Genomic DNA, 11,782 nt, shown 5'->3' with positions numbered 1-11,782 from the left:
TCTGGTAAACAACCTGAGGTGGATCCAGGCTCTTTGAAAAGTAAGGGTGCTAGCCAGGGTTTCTCAAAAAAGGTGGTGCTAGGACATTATATGCCATTTTACATAAAATTGACAAACTTCTATAAAAAGGGGGTGCCAAACCCTTGCACTCCAACCCCCTCTCCGTATCACCCATTGAAAACTGCATAAAATTAAATTTTGGAATATGAAAATACCAAATGACAGTTAAGTGATCCTTAAGTATTTGAACCTTGTTGAACTTTTGCCATGAATCATCTTTTCTATGTTGATTGGAAAGGACTTAGTGCTAATATGGAAAATTTAAAATAGATGTCGTAGACTTTATCTAATACTTGCAATTTTGCCATTGTTATAAAAGCTCAGCTTTGTGCTTTAGCTAGAAGTAAACATTTTGGTAGATTACTTTTTATTTATAAAATTATGTGTGCATTCAACCAGTTAATGATATAGTACTTTATGATATATTTTTTTTTTGATAATTTTAGAGCTCCTCCTTCCAGCGATTGAAATTTAAATAATGATGACAGATCATTTTCTGATGACGTGTGGAATGTGACCATTTCTAATCCCAAAAATCCTTCTAAAACTTTCCCACTTTATTATGATGATGTCAAAAATTAGGATATTCCAATAGATGTGGATATTTTGGATGTTGAAAATGTTGGCTAGCCAGCAGTGGGTTAGCAAGAGATTATTGGAAAAGAGGGGTGGGTTTGGGTGTTAATTCATCAGGTACTCCAATCGAGAAAAAAATGTTTTAAGAACCAATTTGCATGATGATTTATTTATCTGTATATCTTTTTGAGTGTCGTTCAAGTTTTAACTAAGTTACAATTAAAACTTCAAAAAGTACCATAAGTTCCAATCCTTGTAAAATTTAGACACATGATATAGCAGATTCATGGAGCAGAAAAACCCACCTAACTAACAATGCTTTTTTATTTACTAACACAACATGTTAAAGTTATGATATTATTTTATACAGATTTGTATTTTCGAGGAAATCATGCACTCACATACAATAAATCAACCAATTAAAGAACAATAACTCTTGCAAAGTGACAGTTGCATGTACAATCAATATTTTTTTTTTATCTCAAAAGTGCAGTGATGGTATGAAAATGTGGTCTGTAACTACTTGAATAAGAAATAAAAATGAATTTTATAGGTTTTTGGAATGCATAAATTTTATAAACACTTACTTAAATGTCCAGATATTTTACTCAAACAATAAGTCATAATTAATAAGACTACTAGGTCATCAAGAAAATTAACAATTTGTTCAGTTAGATTTCCTCAAAATCTTAGTCAATCTTATTCATGAAATTGTCCTACAGAAGTACACATGCATGGGACAAAGACACAAGAAGCAGAGAGGAATTTTGACTAGAAGATTTTTTTTAAACTTTCTTAATAAGCCTCTAATTAATTAATTTGCTTAAAAATGTGTTCTCAACTTCCTTGACGGACCGTTCCGGTCTCACACGGGCATTAGTGAACTTGGGAACAACAAGGTCTATTATAATGGCTATAATTTTTCCGTTTTATCATTTTGCCAATACAATTATAGATGCTAGAGTTATGGAACTTAGACTATTTTCAACTCTTGAAGTTTACTTACGGAGCATAACTCATTTTAAAGATGATGAGAAAAGCATGTGTCTTATTGAACATATGTTGTAATAAAGGTGCTGTGGATTGATCTATTACAAAAGGCTTACTGTGAAAATAGAAAGTGTGATGAAAATTAATCGAGGACAGAAACTGATAGTTCTCCATAGAGCCAATTTTTTAGAAATAAAATACATACAATGGAAATCACCGAAACTCATATTTTCCGCCTTTTGTTTGGCACATTAAAACAATTTACATGTATTTTATAACTGGGCTCACAAAATACGAATTTTTCCTGGTTCAAATACATTCGTCAATTTGAACATTTGCCCCTGGAGTTGACCTTACTACGCAAGTTTGAAACGAAGCAGAAATTGGTCCAATCAATATTCCAAAGAAAACATGGAATGTAGCGAATCCTGTCATGAGGGGTTATTATATGTCCCCTGGGACCTTGACAATACTGGTTCTATCACGATATCTCGAGTTGGTTATAATATTTTAATTCCCTTTAAAATAATTTAACCATGATAATTCCTTTTACAATCATATAACTACCACGCTCAAGTTCAACCCACTTTCTTATGTTTGACACCCCCTCGCGTTTTCCAATCAACTTTTACTTCTTTGTCATATATACCGACTCTCCCTACACTGAGTGTGTGATACGCATAGCGATGATTGTATAACTGTCACCACAAATCATACAACTTTTCGGTTATGTCAAGAGAAATGAAAGATCTGTTCGTCTTTCATATACTTTATTTCAATGGAATGTACAGTATTCCCCGATTAAGCTTGGACTTTCTTTGTATGTAACCTTAATTCACATGCACAATTTATGAAACCTCTTGCTTCCGGTACTCGAATGTGGGAGTATTGCGTTCGCTTTAAAAATTCTGTGTGCGAAAAGGGGGATATAACCTTACTCCAGCAGTGTTAGAGGTTATCGGGCAAGCTATTTTCTTACTTGGTGCCACCCTTCAACCTCTTACGTTGTAGTAGTTATACCCTCAGATATGTTCTTTAGTGACTTTTTAATACATCAAGATCCACGCATTGCATTGCAAATAGCAGGGAGTCAAATGCTTGAACTAGTCTGGTTGTAAAAAAATAACTGATCGAAAAAAAAAAATAATTTCAATTTCGTGTTCAATCTTGAATTTAAAGACGCTTAAATGTTATAAATTCAAGATGATAAGCAGAATAAAGACTGCAAGATGATATTTCTTTAACAATTTGCAAAGCTTTTACAGTTTGGCAATAAAACATAATTCTGTATCAAAGTGATTGCTGTAGTATATTGTTTCAAGATGCCATACATATGCTAATAACACCATGTAATAATTGTTAAGTAGCTTAATATACAATTTTATAGTTCCAAGTGTTGAACTCTTCACAGATTTGCTGCATCGATATCAAAATCTCAATAGGTAAAATTGTATTTTGGGGTTTCCGGAGGCTTGGAAATTGGCAAAACCTAGGGTGCATATCTGCACTTAAACGATCGTGGAAATCATTAGACGTGCATTTCAAAGCATCTTTTATACAAATGCGATTAAAAGAATTGATACGGGAAGTTGAAGAGTTTACAAATCTATCAATCACTACCTAGATGTTTAAACATAGGTAATCCTGATGTTTGCTCTCATTGGCTCCCTCGCTTTCACATCATTTAAACTTCTTAGTAATAGTTCTCCTCTCTCTATATATCTAATTTTACGACTAGGAGAGTCAAAAGTAGATCAGAGCTGTTTGAGTCACTTTCGTTCGAGGATCATTACAAACAAGCTCCGATCGCTTAAGATCTCTTCCACTTGAAAATGGCTAAGCCAGATTTACCACGCGGATATTTGGGAGCTCAACCTAGGTTTGGAGAGGTTGGGCTTACCACATACAGCCATAATGATCCTGAAATTACATTGGATTCCAATGAGGTAAGGAAATAACTTTTTTTTTATTTTTCTGCATTTCATATGAAATATGGATTCGTGTGAGGGAGGATAATATGGTTTGTAGAACGTAGCCAACAGACAACAGAAAGGTTGTGAATTATGGTTTCTCCATCAAAGAGTCATTTTTTTACATTGATCGTCTGTTCCCTTCGTTACAACTTTCTGTTTATTTACTATAGAGTTCGCATCCTATGTCAAACGAGGAAAACGTGCATACTTAACAGTAGTTGTATTAATCCTTATTTCAAGTGTAGGATAGTGTCAGATCCTTCTGTTGTATTTTTTCCATCTGAAAATAGCAACATCATTAATTCGTTTAAATTATCGCTGCATCGGATTGTATTCGAAAATTTTCACTGGTACCCTACTGCAAACTCGAGCACTTTGAATAAAGGTGAAGAACTAATATACACCCCGATTGACACATCATTGTATTTTTTGGTTAGATATTTAATAAAGTTAACGTTTACTTTAAGTTATTAAAATTCAAATCATAACGTACAGGCTTAAACACACATAAATAAAATTTAAAAATATGACATAAAGAAAATTTAAAGACGGAAATTTCTTTTCAAACTCTCACAAACCACGTGACAATATGAAAAGGTTTGTTCATTTTGCTCACGATTTCTAATTTTAAAAGATATAGGAACACAGTAGATTTCAATAATAACAAGAGTACTTTTATTCGTTATATAGATATAAACATTTTCCTTTCCATGATGATTGTTAAGTGTGCCATTTAAATTAAGTGTAAAATGAATGATTGAATGATGTGTTCGTACGGCATGAGACGTTAAGATTTGATTTTACGTTAGAGTTTCATTTGGTAGCGTAGAACTATGAAGGGGTGGGCAGTGGATACTTCATCCCTGCTTGCCTCCCCTAGACACTGCCTCCCACTCTCATGACCACCGCTTCCCGACTCCTTCCATTCACCCGTGGTAATTGTTCAAAACCATAACCCCTACTTACCGTTTTTTTTTCACTCCCCGTTCCCCACCCCTTTAATAACCGATTCCCGTCCCCTCCTCCACAGTCCCCCACTCCTTTAACCACTGATTCCCGCCCCTTAACACCCATATCCCGGACCTTCCTGTCCACCCTTCCAACTATAGTTGTTATTAGTTTTATTTGGTAAAAACGAAATTCCAATTATTAATAAAAAAAAGCAAAGTGGGAAAAAGATGGTCGTTCTTTGTACTTGTATATCCTCGCACCACTCTATTGACTGCAGTTGAAATAGTGAATTAGACCACCTTTTTGGAAGGATGTGTAATCTTTCTCATCTGCATCCGAAGTTATTTTTAGTTTGGCGGAAATGGCCGAATAATTCTGCTTGTTTGTTTTGTCTTGAATCAAGGTGATAATAAGAGCGAGATTAAACAATAGACAACTTCACATTACATATTTTTTTCTATTACGGAGCTCCTGATCTCCTGTTGTATACGTATCATTTTAAATGACAATTCGTCCGGATTAAACATAGACCGTCGATGCACGTTATGTCGACCAAATTTCACTCAGGGTGATAAGCCTAGTGGAGGGGTTTAGACGTCCGCCCTCGTAGTTCGCATTCCAATTCTAAACAATCGCATGTCAATGATGAACTAAACATTGATATCACTTGTGATCCATTATACTATTCAACTTTTGCGTGTATGATAGTGTAAAAATTGAATTGGAACGGACATAGTACCTACACTTAATTGCTTGATAAAGGGCCAACTCTTTGCGGATAGCCACAAATCCTACTATCAAAATATTCAGAATTGTGAAAGATTTGAATAACACGGGAAATTCGGAAACGAGAACTTTTTGGACAAGAAAATCTGTCTGCGTGCGCTTAAACATAAAGAGTAGCATCTGGGTCAAATAACGAATTGTTGCTATCAGGATGTTGATGTATCATGTTGTATATGGGGTGTTCAAAACAGGAAAGAAAAGGAATCATCATCATGCTTAACGAATTGAATGAATCATAAATTTGATAAGAGCAAAACTGCATGAAATAACGGTAAACCTATCTTTTGCTGCAAAGTCAAGTTTTATTGCTTAATTTAATGCTAGTAATCATGGCTTACATCACATAAATAGTTTTGTTATCATTACGGAGGCGACAAGCTCGAAATATATAGCTTAGAGAACAAATTGAATAAGTACCCCACTGCATGATTTCGAGTGCACCCTTATATAATGTACTAATCATAGGTAGATTTAATTAAAAGATTTTATCAAATGCCTTCAAATTGACTAGATAGAAAATAGTAATGCATAAAACCCTAGGTGCACATCTGTCTGATATCAAAATTATTGTGTTTTCGCCGCAACTTTGATGCGGTTTGAGATTAAAAGATTCTCCATTTATTAATCGAGTTCGCCCACAGCAAGCACGCGCAATTGTCTATATAATATGGAGTATTTCAATATAATTGATTAGATTCTCGACAGCATTCTATCATAAACATTTGCATGCTGCTGATTAATTGATTGTTCTGTTTTTTGCGATGCTTTAATTGTTTTAGTGTGCCAAAACACCGATGATTTTTAACATCCTGGGGCAAATTATGCAATGCACATTTTTGTTCGTGTCTACTGACTATATTATTATTGTGACTAAGCATAAACCCCATTTTCTTCGCTCTTAGGACGTTTTTGTACCCTCAAAAATATTATGTCTAATGTTTTGAATGACTGCCTGAAGCTAAACTGGAATCATAATTTATAAGAATGTACTTAGTTTTTACATAAGGCATTGCAGATTTGCTTCTTTAGTCTAAATATCGATGCTTATCACGTCAATCCATTTCATTTGTCACAACACTTTTAATAGGAGCTCCAGCTTAAATGATGGTTGTTTTCTTTTTTGTTTGCAAGTGTTATATAATACTATTAGTAGGCCAAAGGTCGGTTGATCATTGTTGCTTAAATATATCAATTCAATTTTGGTTTTATCGTCATCAGCTAGATTTAGCATACCTATGAAGTGCAGTTTATGTTACAAGTGACACGTCTTAGATTTTTTTTTTCAAAGGTATGGTATGACCATTTCTGAGGGTGAGGATGACATATTTTCTGGAATCAGAATATCTATTATTGAAATTTTGCAGGTCAGATGTCAATCACATCGGGGCGAGATTATTTATTTCCATTCCACTGTATGTATTTTATAGGCGGTCAGATGTAGGCCAGAATATTTATTTTTTAATTTTTTTCCGGGCCAGAACATATATTTCCAAAAATTGCCAGCCCCCCCCCCCACCCGAATCAATTGTCTTCCCCTGCCTGTAAGTTCACCAAGATACATGTAGTTTTCTAATTGAAAGGGTATATTTAACTTCCCTCAAAACAAATATATCCTCTATGTATATATTTTTCCGGCAGATGAGTCGGAAGATTAATGTGCACAATCTTCTGGTCACATTTTGCACATTCAGCTTCTTCTAATACAACCCGTTACTGTTAAGCATGCGGTTTCAATACATATTACGTGTAGTAGTATGAAGGCCTGACATTGATTTGCACCCTCGTCAGACGTGATCCAGAGATGAGTCATATAAATATGGTGACCTTCATGGAAAGTGACATTAAATACACGTGTTACCTCGAAAGTCCGTGATTAAAACGGACAGGTTGTTATTATAACCGCATTTGCAGTCTCTGGTTACAAGCACAAAAAATCTTTTAGACCAGATTGTAGAATGCTCAGCTTCTAGACTGCATAATTCAGCATCATTTTTCAGTTGCAACATTTGCAGTTATAAAAAAAAGAGATATGACATAACATTTTATTATGTTGTAAGAATTTAGAAATCTTTTATCCTAAAAGTGACTAAGAAGTTTATCATAAATGAGAAATATGTTGTAAAGGAATGAGTACTGCAAAATACATTAATGCGATAAGATTACTGAGAATTCACTTCAGCATTCCTTTTTCATAATCACTAGATTATTTCTTGTGAATTGTTACGGCTTGATATAACTCAAAAGACAGGAGTATGCTGTCTCATTACAGAAGTTTTATGGTCGTTATCACAATTTGATTGACCGATATGAAGTTTCTATCTCACATGTGACGACATGTCTTCTACTACATTATTGACGCTAAGCAACTTGCGGAGCATGAAATGATTGCCCTTCCGGAGCACATAATGTTACTATCGTTTGTTTGTTATTTTTGTTTTTGTTTTTGGTTTTTTTTTGTTAGTTCTGCTTTAGTTTTTGTGTGTGCTGTGTTGTTTTCTTATTTTTTATCTTGTTTTAATACATGTAATTTGGTTAGTTTTATTCAGTTGCCTGTTCCGCGTATGTGGGTCGACTTTGTTTCTTGTTTTCACGTTTTTGTATTTTTGCCGATATTCATTTCATGTTCATAACGTACCTAAAATCATGATGGCATATAAAACATACTAACATGTATGACGAAATGTCATACTAAGAAAAAAATCACATAAAACCCTCCATGCATCTTTTAGAATCATCTAGAATCTCAAGACTATTATATAAATTCCCCTTTTTTACCACTTACCAATAAAAAGGCAAAAAAGTGAAATATATGTTTTATTTTTCAATATAACAGTGTATGTTTCTGTATAGTCCCTTTTATCTTTATCGAAGTGCCTTCCTAAAACTAGACAGAAAACTATGTATAACAAATCTTCGTTGTCATTACATGATATATATACTGAAGTTTATAGTAAAGAAATGCGTGCGAACTCATGTTCTTTCGCTCCTTATGCATTCTTTCTGTAGAGAAGATTGTTCTAATGACTTGAGGCATTTATGCTGTCTAGCAGTTCTGGAGGTTAAGATACTTTAGATTGCATCTCAGCAAGACTGTGTAATGTATTATTTTTTGTCCATACACAAAAGATGCAAACAGTTTTTAGTGTTGTATAATCATCCTGTACTTTCTTCTTCCGTAAAACAAGATTTTTTTAATGTACGGGGAAATATATTTTATAAGGAGGACTTTTTCAATCTAAGCCGGAGGCTCCCCTTCCCCTCATACGTCTATTACACGAGCATATCAAAACGATTACTCATTGACTTGTTAATACTTGAAACTTGGTGTCACTTCTACACTGCATGAAATACCTACAGAATCTTCAATCTGTTCTGTGTTTAGCCTTCGTTGTGATATTTTATCAGCAATAGATAATAAATATTGACATCTCTATCAACTTAATAGCAAATGTATTGGAAACAATAAGTGTGTCAAGTATGATATTGCACCTGTATATATACATGTATGGTGCGCATCAATAAATACCTACTAGTTTTGTTGCAGAACCATTCAGTAAAGTGCATCTTCTATGTGTCATCTCTAGATGTACCCCAGAAGATGTACATTGTGCACAACATCTATACGACTACTTAACTTCATTCCAATACCTCCATGGTTTTCAACAACATAGATAAGATTGATGCTTTATGATATGGTTATGTTTTCGTGCGCCTCGTTTCAGAACTTATTACAAGATAAGACAGAGTTACAAGGGAACAATATTTACATGCCATCATACGACCCCATTGGTTCTCGGTATAATTATAAGATACAGAACATCGTCTATCAAAATAATTCTGACTTTTACAAATTCTTCAACCTCAATCAACTTTGAAAGGTTTCCAAGGTTGGCTGCCAACAATGATTTTCTGCATATCGAGCAGATTTTGTTTTGTTTTCGTTGCCAAAAAACTTTTGTTCGTACTTAGCTGGCTTGTTTAATGTCCATTTTCATTTTCAGTTCTATTGTTATGCTATCGTTTGAATAATCGAAAAATTTCGTCTTAAATATATTACACTAATTTTATTACAATACCACGTTTCTCTGAAAAAAATACACGTTTCAACCGAAACTTGCCGGAACCGGAAATCATAAACTGTTCTGAATACCCTTGAAATCAGTGCAAATCAGTAATGAGTACCGACTATATAATGCATCTTCCGTAAACCAGAAAAATGTATTCAGTCATAAACGATGAGACTTAATTGTCATGTTTCACTGTGTTAACGGGTAACAACATAATTAATTAGTAGTCTCTGTTCCCAGTAAAATAAATTGACGGGAATAAATATAGCGGGGGCGTTTACTAATGTTCATACTTTCTTTCGGTTATCATTGATTTTAATTTGTATCAGTTGCTACTTATAGTGTCTAGGCTTTGGTTATCTCAATATTGTAACATTTAGGTGTGCATTCAAGGTTGCAAGTGCAACATCTCATTTCCTTTGCACCCTCATCTTTTGTGCCAGGTATTTTCTAGAATGCATGTGACAATCTTATTGTACTTCCTATTGATTATGCCAAAGCTGACTAAGTTCATGTTTTTCAGGTTGAGATCAAGTTTAGGACCTCTAACCCAGTTAAAGTTACAGCCAACCTAGTAAACACAATCACTCAACAAGAATCATCCGACACCATCTTCACGCAGACGCAAGGTGATGTAGTCAGTTTCATTGTCAAGATGGCGTCCGTAGGGTACCATAAATTCCAAGTGTTCGCTCTACCAGCTACTGACGAGAGTAAAACTCTTCCTGGAGTATACAACTATCTTCTTAATTGTACAAGACTATCAACTCGTGTTTTGCAATTTCCAAAACAGTATGCTCAATGGAAGCAGGGATGTTACCTGTATGAGCCCCTTACCATTGACCCAGATGGTCAATTGGCGGGAATCAGTTTCAAAGTTCTGGTTCCCGGTGCAAAAGCAGTGGCTGTAACTGTAGGTGGCAATTGGGAACAGTTAAAAAATACCGGCGGGGATGTTTGGGAAGGAAGAGCAGACGCAGTGAGATCAGAAAAACTGACATTGAATGCAAACTATGGCGGTGATAGTACGAAATTTGCAACCCTTCTCGAGTATACTTTGTAGATTATGTGATTTTAGAACGTAGATTTTTATACGAAAGAGATATTAGGGCTTATTCATATAAAGTGCCTTCGGCGAATCGAATTTGTACTTCAATTACATTTCCGTATCTCCAACTGTCGTGTGAAATATTTGAAATGATCTTGTCTCCAAGAATTTAAATTATTTCCTGCTCGTTCATTAACTATGAAGAATGTCGGTATTAAGTTATCGACGTTCTTTGACCAAACGCTTAAAAGTTTCAATAAATATTTACTTATTTATAATAAATAATTTTCATATTGGTTTGTTGGATTCCTTTCTACCAATGGCATCTTAAGTGATAAGAGGTCATGTTAAGTGTTTGTAAATTGTCTGTCTATTTACCATGGGAACTATCAAATTTGTCATTAATCTCATTATCTCGTGCGCGGTCAGGGATCGTATCTGGTTTTTGGTACAGCTTTTGCTTATTTCACACCCGTTTTTGTTTTGTTTGATTGTTTTGTTTTTTGGTTTGGTCGTTTTTTGTTTTTGTTTTTGTTTTTGTTTTGTTTTTGTTTGTTTTGTTTTGTTTTGTTTTGTTTTGTTTTTGTTTTTTTTGGGGGGGGGTCATATTTCTAGTGCTTTAGGTTTTTTGTTACGTCTTGTTTTCCTTATTTTCAACTTTTATATGTAATTTATTGTACTCGGTTCGCTACATTGTGTATATAGATTGTCATAGTTTCCAGTTTTCACGTTCTGAGTATGTATTTGGATTCTGACGTATTTTAATGGGCCCATTTGTTCACGCTTAATTATTTTTTTTTATTATCATTTTGCTGATATTCAACTTTCAAGTTTATGCCGCAAAACATTGATGAACTTTCTATTTTGACAAATTAATGCCAACTTCATTAAATACACTTATACAAATAAAGTTCGACAAAAAACTGCATTTAGCTTGTAATGCACACATTTCCCATTTTTTTTTTTACATGCGACCAAGTGTAATAATATTAAATAAATCTCGAAAATCATCAACGTTGAAACATGTTTATCGTTACGGTGTAACCATCCGATTTGTTCAATGTGTCATAGTTTTCCTTTCCTCCTTCGTCTACTCGGACTTGACTATTTATGAACAACTCGGTAGGTGTTTCTAGAAAAGCAGGAAGCGTTTACCCTACAGGCGGACCTGGTCCACGCTCCCAGTTTTTATTTTTATTGTGGTCAGAATTGCTTTTACTTTTGTTTCTTTGTAGGTTATATTTTTGGTTATTTTATGTTCTTTGTTGGATGTGTCTGTTTTCCTTGTCTGGTCTTTGTCCCTGAATTGCATACTTTTGATTTCCGCTAAA

The 11,782-nt window shown here is 34.3% G+C and overlaps 1 protein-coding gene across 1 annotated transcript; it reads left to right on the top strand.

The window, feature by feature from the left end:
* Positions 1–3,318: 3,318 nt before the first annotated feature.
* LOC148620811 (kyphoscoliosis peptidase-like) lies at positions 3,319–10,746 on the top strand. The gene is made up of 2 exons (XM_088574630.1): positions 3,319–3,572; positions 9,927–10,746. Exons 1-2 carry the CDS (start codon positions 3,459–3,461, stop codon positions 10,464–10,466), a joined length of 654 nt encoding a protein of 217 aa, XP_088430756.1. The 5' UTR covers positions 3,319–3,458; the 3' UTR covers positions 10,467–10,746.
* The last annotated feature ends 1,036 nt before the right edge of the window (positions 10,747–11,782 follow it).

This window comes from Perna viridis, chromosome 3, assembly GCF_037379345.1.
Source record: "Perna viridis isolate PV_CMFRI_1.1 ecotype Kerala chromosome 3, ASM3737934v1, whole genome shotgun sequence".
Lineage (NCBI taxonomy): Eukaryota > Metazoa > Mollusca > Bivalvia > Mytilida > Mytilidae > Perna > Perna viridis.
This window is presented reverse-complemented; position numbering and strand designations above follow the sequence as displayed.